The sequence below is a fragment of the Ranitomeya variabilis genome, chromosome 3 (assembly GCF_051348905.1).
Source record: "Ranitomeya variabilis isolate aRanVar5 chromosome 3, aRanVar5.hap1, whole genome shotgun sequence".
Classification (NCBI taxonomy): Eukaryota; Metazoa; Chordata; class Amphibia; order Anura; family Dendrobatidae; genus Ranitomeya; species Ranitomeya variabilis.
In genome coordinates this window covers 687,685,239-687,698,742 of record NC_135234.1, presented here as the reverse complement: position 1 = coordinate 687,698,742, position 13,504 = coordinate 687,685,239, and the positions used below count along the sequence as shown (strand labels likewise).

General features: G+C 43.9%; 1 protein-coding gene across 4 annotated transcripts in view; it reads right to left on the bottom strand.

Moving 5' to 3' along the window:
- SETDB2 (SET domain bifurcated histone lysine methyltransferase 2) overlaps window positions 1-13,504 on the bottom strand; it is a 115,354-nt gene that overhangs the window by 44,263 nt on the left and 57,587 nt on the right. For all 4 annotated transcript variants that reach the window (XM_077298091.1, XM_077298088.1, XM_077298089.1 and 1 more), the window contains 3 exons: window positions 11,746-11,956; window positions 8,978-9,086; window positions 2,387-2,462 (listed from right to left, as the gene is read on the bottom strand). In XM_077298091.1, coding sequence (XP_077154206.1) covers window positions 2,387-2,462; window positions 8,978-9,086; window positions 11,746-11,956 — 396 coding nt within the window. The remainder of the gene's footprint in view (window positions 1-2,386; window positions 2,463-8,977; window positions 9,087-11,745; window positions 11,957-13,504) is intronic.

Genomic DNA, 13,504 nt, shown 5'->3' with positions numbered 1-13,504 from the left:
CCCTCAAAGATGGGCTGTAAAAACAGTCACTATATAGTTTTCCATATTTTCCAGTAGCCAATCAAATTTGGGAGCCCCCCATTTTAAAAACGGATCCGTCGTGAAAAAAGAATGCAACGGATGGTAAAAACGGATGCAACGGATGCAACGCATACAGTATTTCGACGGAACAGTTTAGCGGATTTGCGACGGATCCGTCGAAATGCTGTATGCGTTGCATACGTTTTTCACTTTTTTTGACGCATCCATTTTTTCTGCAAAAAGACAATTTGTGACGGTTTGCAGTTAACGCTAGTGTGAAAGTAGCCTTAACTGCGCATGCTCAGATTTTTTTAGGATTCAGTTAGCTGGATCAGCTAGTTGGATCCGTCGAAAAAACGGATCCGTCGCATCAGTTTTTCACAATTTACGACGGATCCGTTTTTTTTCAACATTCGCCGGATTGTGCCTGACAGCAAAAACCTGATGTGTGAAAGCAGCCTAGCAAACCTGGTTGTAAAGAAGACTGTATTTTAGAAATCTGGGTATATCGCCCATATGTGTTTTCTGCTATACAACTATCAAATCTGAGCAAAATGTGAAGCTGATCTAGAAGTGTTCACAAAATGGATATTATGGCAGCGGGCAGTTAGGGATAAAACTGAGCAATATGTTAAAATGAAGCAAAAATAAGGTATAAACCACTACATTAAAGGGAATCAGTCACCCCAAAAATCGTATATGAGCTAAGGCCACTGGCATCAGGGGCTTATCTACAGCATTCTGTAATGCTGTAGATAAGCCCCCGATGTATCCTGAAAGATGAGAAAGAGGTTATATTATACTCACCTGGGCGGGCGGTCCTCAACAGGGCAGACAAAGTACGCGTGCGCCGAAGCCGCGACAGGAAGGCAAGAAGAGGATGTCATTGTATGAAGATGGGAGGCCCCGGACCGCGACACCCATCGGACCCGGACCGCAGTGGGAACACCCCCGGGTGAGTATAATAACCTTTTTCTTATCTTTCAGGATACATCGGGGGCTTATCTACAGCATTACAGAATGCTGTAGATAAGCCCCTGATTCCGGTGGCCTTAGCTCATATACGATTTTTGGGGTGGCAGATTCCCTTTAATGGGTAATTCCCCTCAAAAAATCAAGTTACGGTATACCCTTTCCATTGGATCCTGAGATATGGAACCCTGCCCCATCCTGAAGTGAAGGTGTGAAGGTGTGCACGCTCAACCTGTGCTCCATTCATTGTCTATGGGACACGGCAGTTCTACATACAATGAATGTAGCACATACTGAGCATGCACACAACCACTGCTTTCAGGATGGGACTGCACAGCCCCATTCTTGGAGATCCCAGCAGCCGGACACCTAGCGATCAGTGATGAACCCAAGTGCTCGTTACTTGAGTGTGTCTAGGGTGCTCGGGTATGCACAGAGTATCACAAAAGCTTAAGTGACACATCCGAGTCCCTGCCGCCACATGTTTCGCAGCAGTTAGATGGCCACAAAACATGAGGGAACTGCCTGACTAACACGAGCAATCCCAGCATGTTTTGTGGCTAACAGCTGTGAAGTAAGCGGGGCCTCGACCATGTCACTCAAACACCTGTGATACTCTGTGCACACCCGAGCACCTTAGGCAACCTCGGGTAACGAGCACTTACTTGTTCTCATCACTAGGGTTGAGCAAATATGTTCGGAATCGGTTGCCAAATCTGAATTTGCCATATTCGTGCCATGTTGGTACCCTATTCGTGTCGAATGTACGTCTGATGATCGGTTCCGAACATATTAATTTCTACTCCCAATGACGGTCACGGTCAGCTGTGTTTGGCAAATATTGCAAAAACAATATTCGCCGCTGATCGTAATCGAAAACAAATTTTGAAAAATTAGCTGCACTCTGCTCATCACTACTAGTGATCAGCTATCTCTCATCTATTCATAGGGACAACTTGATTTTTGGGGAATAACTGTCGCACGGCCACAAGCAATTATTTTTTTATTTTTTAATTCCACTACACCTCCCCCCTCACCTATACCTCAGTTCACCGATGTGGCCCCTACCGGATTTAGCAGCCATATAACCACTGCCACTGTTCACATGTGTGAGTGTTTACAGGACGAAACAAGTCACGAGTACAAAACACTTAGGGGTACACAATGACGTTTTTTATCCCATTACCATTTTATATACCAAAGTAATGATGCAGAAAACTGCCAAAAGCCTTTCCTATAGTAACCATCCTTATGTTACTGTCTTCCTTACAAAGATTTCTACTATCTCTAGTCTATGGGGACATTTTTTTATCAACTGGAAGAAATAATATGTACAAAGACCTTGGAGGAAATGATGGGCTGTTCATTTTACCATTACTGTGTTCTCACTTACCAGGGGGCAGCCTCTTCGGAGAAGCAGGAGGAGTGAACAGCTCCTCATCTGAACTGTGCTGTACGGTCACCGTCCCCTGGGGTTAATAAGAAGATAGAACATGTAGTGACTGATGACGTTACTGAACAGCTTAGTACCAAGGAAATCCAAGAAGTATCGTTGCTCCTTGCGGAGACTGAAATGCTAAGCATGCCGAGATGAGGAGACTTAAAGCCGCAATGCTCCTCTGGGAAATATGCTAATTATGCAAATTGTCTCTTAAGAGAGGAAGAGAATTAGAACTCTAGTGCCACCTACTGGAAGGTAGCAATTGCTACCTTCCAAAAAGTGGCATTAGAGTTCTAGTTCTCTTCCTCTCTGAAGAGACAATTTGCATAATTAGTACCAAGGAAATAAAGAGTATCCGTCCATGACGTCGGTCTTCAAGGGGCCTGGGCTGTAGTGCTCATGTTACTACCAAACCCTTAACGCTCCAGATATCACTGCAGGAAAGCTGCATATATCACCTTGTGCTTCACACATTATTATTATTATTATTTATCACTATAGCGCCATTTACTCCATAGCACTTTACACTCAAACATGCAGCTTGTACATTTACATTGTGGATGTTTTTTCCCCATTACGTGCAGGAGATATCTATAAATCTCACTCTATGCTGGTATTGTAACACACAGCAGAAAATCTGATACATCTGTCACCGAGCGGGGACGTGGCCTAAGGCTACTTTCACACTTGCGTCGGTACGGGTCCATCGCTAAGCGTCAGCGGGACGTACCGACGCACGTTGTGAAAATTATGCACGACGTGGGCAGCGGATGCAGTTTTTCGACGCATCCGCTGCCCATTGTAAAGTCCAGGGAGGAGGGGGCGGAGTTCCGGCTGCGCATGTGCGGTAGAAAATGGCGGATGCGATGTACGAAAAAACATTACCATTGAACGTTTTTTCGTGCCGACAGTCCGCCAAAACACGACGGATCCAGTGTACGACGGACACGACGTATGGCCATACGTCGCGATCCGTCGGCAATACAAGTCTATGGGAAAAAACGCATTCTGCGGGCACATTTGCAGGATCCGTTTTTTTTCCCAAAACGACGGATTGTGACGTACGTCACACGACGAAAGTGTGAAAGAAGCCTAAGCCGAAAACTAAATAAGGGCCTGTAAATCTTTGCTGCTACTGACTACAACAAATGTCATATAATGCTCCAAAAAAAGCTGGCTGCACCCCAGAATCTAACATGAACATGTGAAAAATGCAGTGAAAGCCCCCTCCTAACGTGTGTGTGTGACGCCTAAACGGATCGTCTATCTCTTTGACAGTCCCTTCTTAAAAAGAACCTGTCACCAGAAAATACGCTAATTACCTTCAAGATATGTGGTCAATCTGCAAGTTAATAGCGTTACTAACCTGCCCGCTGTCCACACTTAGCCGAACATTGCGGGGAGAAAACGTACTTTATTCTACCCAGCAGTGTTCCTGTTTCAGTTGCGGGCGCGGCGCAGGTTCATTCACCGCTCTGAGTATACAGAGCGGCGTTTTTTTTTTCTCTAGTGACAGGTTCCCTTTAAATGATGTGGTCCTCTGTGTAAAAGTAGCCCCATACTCCTCTTCTACACAGATACATTCACAAGATGTCCCCTGCTGGATCTCCTGGTGACATTGTTGTGCTTCATGAGCGCTGCAGCCCATCAGGGACTACAGACAGGCTTATTAGGATACACTTCCCATGGACGTCCACATTTCTCCAGAGGGATTGTAGTTCCCACGTAACATAACGTCACACACGCCAGGAGACCTGGAACGGCAGTAGTGTGTGGGGGGAGGGGAGTATCTTACTTTTATTTTACATGAGAGCATTTAAGGAGGGGTTGTCCAAGACGCAGACATCCCATTTAATACATAGGGCCGAGTGTTTAGCCAATATTTGCATTCATTAACCATCTTACTATTCAGGCAAGAAGTGAAGGTGTCATATTTACAAGACACGTCCTGGGGACCCACTTGTTTCGGGGTCACTCACGTGATCATCTTGGGACTGGTCTTTTTGCACCAGTAAACAGCTGACATGTGCCGGACAAGATGTGGGCTCAGTGCCGCAGCCCACATCAAAGGGGGAGACACGACAAGTGCCATACTAGTATGCCGCATATCGTGAAGGGGTTAAACTGAAAATGATGAAAAACAATAGGTCGCTCAGAAAACAGCATTGTCTACATTTTCATTTACTAACTCGAATCTTTAAAGTATAAACTGAAATTTGCTTCCAGACTTTGCTTTTCTGTTAATCCCTGAACTAATACTTAGCTGTATAACCTTTAATTTCTGACAACTGCTTTACAACTACAGTGGCTTCCAAAAATATTTAACCCCTTGGCATGTTTTGTGTTTTGCTAACAACCTGGAATTTCACTGGGTTTTTTTTGTAAGGGTTTGCATCAGTTTATGTAAAGAACATGCCTACAGCTGTGGACATTTGGTTTTATTTTTTGTGAAGCAAACTAACAGAGCAAAACAACTGAAAACTTCAGTGAGCATAACTATTCAACCCCTCCTCCTTAACCCCTTTCCGCCAGCTGACGGAATAGTACGTCAGCTGGCAGATCCCCCGCTTTGAGGTGGGCTCCGGCGGTGAGCCCACCTCAAAGCCGCGACATGTCACCTGTTTTGTACAGTTGACATGTGCACGCAATGAGCGCGAGCGGAATCACGATCCGCCCGCGCCCATTAACTAGTTAAATGCCACTGTCAAGCGCTGACAGCGGCATTTAACTAGCGCTCCCGGCCGCGCGGCCGGTTCTGCTCGCACCGCTGACCCCCGTCACATGATCGGGGGTCATCGGTGCATTGCCATAACAACCAGAGGTCTCCTTGAGACCTCTATGGTTGTTGAAGGCCGATTGCTTTGAGCGCCACCCTGTGGTCGGTGTTCAAAGTACACCTGCATTTCTGCTACATAGAGGTGATCTGTTCTTCACCACTATGTAGCAGAGCCGATCAAGTTGTGCATGCTTCTAGCCTCCTATGGAGGCTATTGAAGCATGCCAAAATTAAAAAAAAAAAAAAAAGTGTTTAAAAATATTAAAAAAATAAGAAATATATAAAAGTTCAAATCAGTTTCCTACTCCACACTGATGAGGGGCAAATACCCCGAAACAGCTATCTGTGGATGGATACCATGTTTTGGCATAGGTGGTTTTCCTATTGGATGCTGCCCTTCCCGTGGTTGTTCCTTCCCGGTGAAAGACCTGGCTATTCATTGCTTGCGTTGAGAAACACGTGATGGTGTCTCCGCGGCTTTTCTACATGCATATGAACTTGTAATGACCTGGAGAATCATAATGGCAGGTCAGTTTTAGCATTTGGTGAACCTAGCAAAAAGGCCAAACAAAAAACAAGTGTGAGATTGCACTTTTTTTGCAATTTCATTACACTTGGAATTTTTTTCTCGTTTTCTGTTACACTGCATGGTAAAACCAATGGTATCGTTCAAAAGTACATCTCGTCCCGCAAAAAAAAAGAGCCCTCACATGGCCATATTGACGGAAAAATAAAAAAGTTATGGCTCTGGGAAGGAGGGGAGCGAAAAAACGGAAAAAGCTCCGGGGTGAAGGGGTTAAAGTCAGTACTTTGTAGAGCCTCCCTTTGCAGCAATTACAGCTGCAGTTCACTTTGGATAAGTCTCTATGAGCTTTCCACATCTTACCACTGGGGTTTTTGCCCATTCCTCAAGGCAAAACTGCTCCAGCTTCTTCAAGTTAGATGGTTTCCTCTGGTGAAAAGCAATGTTTAAGTCTGACCACAGATTTTCAATTGGATTAAGGTCTGAGCTTTGAATAGGCCACTCCAACAAAACATTTACACGTTTCCCTTTAAACTACTCGAGCGTTGCTTTAGCTGTATGCTTTGGTTATTGTCTTGTTGGAAGGTGAACCTCTGCCCCAGTGTCAAATAAATGACAGAAAACCAGGTTTTGATCCAGAATATCTCTGATTTCGCACCATCCATCTTCCCTTAGACTAGAACCATTTTCCGTATCTTAGCTTCCGAAAAATATTCCCACAGCATGATGCTGCCACCACTATGCTTCACTGTGGGGATGGTGGTCTTGTGAAGAGCTGTGTTTGTTTGGCGCCAGAGTATTATTTCCTTATTACGCCGTTTAACGATCTGATTAATTATTTTTATATTTTGATACATCGGGAATTTCTGAACGCAACAATAACAAATGTGTATTTTTTTTCTGATTGTTTTATTTTGAGTTGGGCAAAAAGCATGGCGATTTGAACTTTTATATATTTTAAATATTTTTTAAAACTTAATTCTTTTATTTTTTTTTTACTTGCCTCAATAATCTCCTTAGGAGTAGAAATGGGCGACCTCAAACAGTAAAGTTCGGCGTCTGTACGGAACACCTACTATTCGGGTATGGACACCGAACACGGTCTTCACCAGGAAGTCCATGATACTGTTCGGGTTCGGCTCCGAAACACCGGGTGTTTGTCATGTGCATGACAGCTCGGCAAACCCTACTACAGATCAGCGGTAAAATCATTACTGCCAGTCAGACAGCCACGGTTCCAAAGTTGTGATCGGAGGCAAAAAGTTGACCTCCGGTCACTGGCGTCGGCTGATGGAACTACTGCTCTCATCAGCCGGCGCCTGTGCTGTAAATTAATTAGCAAAAACATAAAATAGCTGTAGGTTCCCCTGTATTTTTGATAATCAGCCAGGGTCTGAAACCATCAGCTGTCAGCATTAGTAAGGCTGGTTATCAAGATTAGAGGGGTCCCCATGCAATTTTTTCAATTATTTAAATAAATAATTAAAAAAAACATGTAGGGTCCCCCCATTTTTGACAACCAGCCAAGCTAAAGCAGACAGCCTGGGGCTGATATTCTCAGGCTGGTAAGAGGTACATGGTCATTGCTCCCCCCAGCCTAAAAATAGAAGTCTGCAACTGCCCAGAAAAGCTGCATCTATTAGATGTGCCAATTCTGGTGCTTTGTCTGGCACTTCCCACTTGCCCTGTAGCGGTGACAAGTAGGATTCATATTTTTGGGGTTGATGTCACCTTTGTCTTGTCAGGCGATATCAAGCTCACAGCTTCGTAATGGAGAAGCATGTATAAGACACCTATCCGTTACTAATCCTATAGTTACATGGTAAATAAAGACACAGTCAGAATAAAGTCTTATTTGAAATAAAAACTCAGTTCATTTGCTATTTAAAAATAACAAACACATCCATATTCCTGACCTGTCTGACGTTCTGACCCACGCCGTAATACATGTCTGGGGATAATTAGCTTTCAACCTGAGCGGTGTCAAGATGCGACCGTCCAGGTTGAGAGCCACTGGGAGAATAAGCTGCTGCTAGCGCAGCATCAGTGACCAGCGGTGACTTCATTGAGGTTACCGCCAGTCACTGAGGCTGAATGGGAAGGAGCGATGGCTGAGGGATAGATGGTTGCATGTACGGAAGTATGGATGGATAGATGGATGGATGTTTTTTTTCGACAGCGTGGGAACCACAGCTGTCTGACCGCTGGTAATGATTTTACCGCCAATCAGAAGCAGTGTTTGCAAGTGACAGTGTGGCGAACACTTGAAGTTCGGGCCCCCAATTCAAGTGAATGGGATCTGGGTACTGTTCTGGTACCCAAACTTTTTTTTTTTTTTTTTTTTTTTACCTTTTGGCTGAACCCAAACATTCAGGGGTCCGCGCACCTCTACTTAGGAAATTTGAAACTGCGATCATTGGATCACTTGTGCTGCACATAGCAGAAATCATCTGCTATGAATGCCGCTGTTCATAGCAGATCAGTAATGATAAGCACAGGGGTCTTCTGCAGATCCCCCGGTTTTCATGCCCACACATCAGAGCCCCTTGATCATGTGACAATAGCGCCGATAGGCGGGTCTTATCCCAAGCTTCCAGCGCGATCATGTTAAATGTCGCTGTCAAGAGATTGACAGCAGCATTTAACATGTTAAAAGCCGATGGTGGAATCGCGATTGTTAGGAGCACATGACAGCCGATTATTCAGAACATCCCCTTTTCATTAAACGAGTCAATTACACCTAATTAGCAGTGTGCAGGTCATGACTGTTGATTCTGTTGGTTGCCCATTATTCGCCTACACCTAGTCAGAATGGTTTCCCACGTTGTATGATCTTTAATGCCAAAAACAGTAATTAAACACATTAGTGATGTTAGACTGTTATTATTTTGCACACAAAGGGAATCTGTCACCAGAACTTATGATTAGGTAGCTCTTAGACCTGGTGAAACTGATCTACTTACTTTGATAACACATGGCTGTAAAATTCTTTATGAAAGTTAACAATCAATCTCCACCCACAGAGCCGTGCTTATTGACCGTGCTTTTGTGTCCCACTTCCCTGCTGCTGCTGAGATTACACAAGGATCAGATTATACTGCCATTTTTAAAATAAGTACAACAGTCTCATCAGGTCCAAGATCCAGCTAATAATGTATGCAGCTTGTATTGTGAAATCTGGTGCCAGACTGCCTTCAAACATGCCCATTTGGTTCAATTCTACACATAGTATGTTCGATCCTACCTGTTCTATGAGCTGCCGTCTGCGTTTTTGAAGAATGGAAGTCTTCGTTTTTGGTCTTTTCATACTCGTGTAATTTAATTTTCCTTCGTTGACTTGGCCCAAACTTTTTCTGTAGAAGAAAATGTGATCTTTCAAATAAATTAAGAAAATCATGACAATAGTATAAAATTCTTCTGAAAACGATGGTCCTAATACGATGCAATTTGGTGATAAATGTTATTGGGCAGATACATTACAGAAGATCTGTCAGTCTGTTTCAGTAAATACTTCTATTTCCTATAAAATTACAATACTGGACCAAAGATTTTAACTTTACATTATGCAGCTCCTCAGTTTCTTCTGAAAATGTTGACAAGTGGATGTTAAATAAAGTATGACACAATTAGACCTGACTGCACAGTGTGATGGTGTGCAGAGACAGCACACATGGGGAATGGAAACACCCAGTTGTCAGTGTAGTCATGCATTTCAGGTAGGAATAACAGTGCAACAGCACAAAGCAAGAAATTATTTACAGTACCGGTCAAAATATTGGACCCACCTGGTCATGCAATGATTTTCCTTATTCTTATTGGAATGTGCACATTGTAGATTCGGGTTGAAGGCAGCAAAACCACGAAGGAGCACATAGAGACAAGGAGTAAAGAAAAATGTGAAAAAACAAACCAGATAGTGTTTAACCTTAGATTCCTCAAAGTGCCTCCATTTTACTCTGACAGCTTTACACTCCCTTGGCATTGTCTCAAGCATCTTAAAGGGAACCTGTCACCCCCAATATCGAAGATGAGCTAAGCCCACTGGCATCAGGGGCTTATCTACAGCATTCTGGAATGCTGTATATAAGCCCCCGATGTTTCCTGAAAGATGAGAAAAAGTCGTTAGATTATACTCACCCAGGGGCGGTCCCGTCCGATGGGCGTCGCGGTCCGGGGCCTCCCATCTTCTTATGATGATGTCCTCTTCTTGTCTTCCTGCCGCGGCTCCGGCGCAGGCGTGCTTTCTCTGCCCCGTTGAGGGCAGAGCAAAGTACTGCAGTGTGCAGGTGCCAGGGGAAAGGTCAGAGAGGCCCGGTGCCTGCACACTGCAGTACTTTACTCTGCCCTCAACAGGACAGACAAAGTACGCCGGAGCCGCAGCATGAAGACAAAAAGAGGACGTCATCTGATGAAGATAGGAGGCCCCGGACCGGACCGCGACGCCCATAGGACCGGACTGCCCCCCCCCAGGTGAGCATAATCTAACCTCTTTTTTTAATCTTTCAGGATACATCAGGGGCTTATCTACAGCATTCCAGAATGCTGTAGATAAGCCCCTGATGCCAGTGGGCTTAGCTCATCTTCGATTTTGGGGGTGACAGGTTCTCTTTAATCAGGTTGCCACCTTGAATGGCTTCCAAGAGTATTGAAGGAGCTATTAGAGGTCCTGAGTAGGGTTGAGCGACCTTTAGTTTTTTAGGGTCGAGTCGGGTTTTGTGAAACCCGACTGTCTTAAAAATCGACTCGAGTGAAATCGGCCGACCACCGTTCAAATTAATTCATTCATTCTCTCTCTCTCTCTCTCTCTCTCGTACAATTCAACCCAAACTCTCTCAATTGGGTTAATATGGAAGACATGTCATCTGACACGGCACTAATTCTCCCTTATCCGTTGCTTAAAATAGCCCTTATATAGCCTAGAGAACTTTTGTGTTGCAACAGGACAATGAGCCAAATGATGGTTCCACTTTGTACATGCCAGATAGGATGGCATGGCATTGCAGAATGCTGTGGTAACCATCCTGGGCAAGTGTGTCTTGAATTTGGAAAATTACCAACAATGACATCAGCAAAGTACCCCCACACCTCAGACCACTCCTGCATACTTCACAGTGTGCACCTCACATGTAGAAAACATCCACTCACCCTTTCTACATCTCACAAAGACATGGTGGTTAGTACCAAAAGCCTCAAATTCCAATTGATCTAATGCTCAGTCCTACTGCTGTTTGGTCCTAACCAGTCTCCTCTTGTTTGCGGTCCTCAGGTGTTGCTTTTTGGAGCAATCTGACCATATAGACCTGCTTCTCCCAGTCTCCTCTGTTGAGGGCTTTTATCTGAAGCACTATCAATTTGGATTTTATGAGGCTAGTAACTCTGAACTTCTCTTCTGCAGCAAAGGTAATTCTTGGTCTTCCTTTCCCGAGACAATCCTCATGAGAGCAAGTTTTCTAATAGTGATAATGGTTTTCATGGCTTAACCTTCAAGGTTCTAGCAATTTTGTGCATTGACTGACTCTCTCTTTACTTTGCTTCTTGCAATAATCTGGCTTATAACAGATGTGAGTAAGATTCAGCACGGTATGTACTTGTGTAACAACACTGCCTCTGCAGAGGTCACAAACAAACACTCTGAAGACAGATGATTGAACAAATGAACACTTGACCAGGCATACCTGTTCCATGGAAGACATTCCAGATGACTACTTGTTTCAGCTGCTTGATAGAATGCCTAGGGTGTGTAAAGCTGTCAGAGTAGAAGAGGGGTACTCTGAGAAACCTAAGGTAAACATATATTCAGGTACAAGCGTTTCCCTACTCCTTGTTTCCATGTGTTCCTTCATGGTTTTGCTGCTTTCAGTCTCAATTTACAATGTGCACATTCCAACAAGAACAAGGAAAATCATTGCGTGAACACGTGTCCAAACATTTGACCGCTGGTGTATTCATGGTAAAATATTTCACTAAAGAACAGAGGAACCTGCGTCCTCATGAAATAAGTAACACAAATACCTTTTCGTTTCAGTCTGGGAAAATCCGCGTAGTGGAGTAAGACGAAACTTCTGAGTGATGCTTGAAACTGAAGGATGAGAACTAATCTCAGAGTCTGAAAAAGAAACACCTCTCTTGGTTCCAGCACAAATGGTTGTGGTCTTCTTTGTATGAGTTTGCTTCGTAGTTTCCTGGCCTGTGTTTATACCGACTGTTTTCATTATTACTCGTCCTAGGAGAGAAAAAGTAAAAAAAAAAAAAAAAAAAAAACAAGTAAGAAGGTCGATCAGCAGCGTCAGTTAGTATATCGGAATTAATGTATGCTCACACTCATGTGATGACACATCCTAGCAGTCACTCTCCATGGCAAGTGCTGATCTGACCTTTGGAACCCTGACTGATGCTAAACGAGAACACTGAGCCCCCTTCAAAAGTTTTCCTGGCAACTTAGGCTGTGTGCACACGATGCGGATTTAGTGCGGATCCGCAGTGTTTTTTTCCGTTCAGAAATGCTGCAGATCCGCAAAGTGATTTACAGTACAATGTAAATCAATGGGAAAAAAAATGCTGTGCTAATGGTGTGGAAAATTCCGCATGGAAAACACTGCGGATCAAAAGAAGTAGAATGTCACTTCTTTTGTGCGGATCTGCAGCGTTTCTGCACCCTTCCATTATAGAAATTCGCAGGTGTAAAAAACGCATGAAATCCGCACAAAATCCATAGCAAATCCGCAACAAAAACACACAAAATCCACATAAAAAAACGCATCAAATCTGCACCTGCATTTTCTGCCAGGAGATGCAGATTTTGTGCAGAAAATTCTGCACCCCAATCCGCAACGTGTGCACATAGCCTTAGCGTCCCCAACCAACTGGCTTGTAGAAAACTGTAAGGGGCTTAAAATGCTACTGTGCAAGGAAAAACAAAGACGCAGCACTAAACCAGACCTGTGACATAAATTTTCATTAGGATTGAGATCAGGGCTTTGTGATGGCCACTTAAAAACATTGACTTTGTTATCATTAAGCCACTTTGTTACCATTTTGGCAGTATGCTTCGGGTCAATGTCGATTTGGAAGACACATTTCCGTCCAAGCTTTAACTTCCTGGCTGAAGGTTTAAGATGTTGCAGGAAAATTTATGGGCAAAGCTGAAAAGGCCGGAGCGAGAAAGGCGTCCTACAAACCTGGATCAGTTACACCAGTTTTGTCTGTAGGAATGGGCCCAAGTTCAGACTAACAATTGTTTCACCCAAGTCATTCAGTTTAAGGGCAATGGTAACAAATACTAATGAAATGTATGTAAACTTTTGACTTTTGAAGTAAGTAATAAAAAAGCCTTAAAACATTCTCTGTCTCGCTCCCTCATTATTCTGGCATTCGGCAAATATTAATAATTATGTTAATCCTAATTGACCTAAAATAGGAAAGGTTTATTCTGATTTATGTCAGATATTTAGAAAAACATGCACGTGTCTTTTTAGATAGTGCGTGTAAACTTCTAGTTTCAACTGTTAGGGTACCGTCACACATTGAAATTTTCATCGCTGCGACGGCACGATTCGTGACGTCGCAGCGTCGTATGATCATCGCTCCAGCGTCGTAGACTGCGGTCACACGTTGCAATCACGGCGCTGGAGCGATGCCGAAGTCCCCGGGTAACCAGGGTAAACATCGGGTAACTAAGCGCAGGGCCGCGCTTAGTAACCCGATGTTTACCCTGGTTACCAGCGTAAACGTAAAAAAACAAACCGTACATACTCACCCGTCGGTGTCCTTC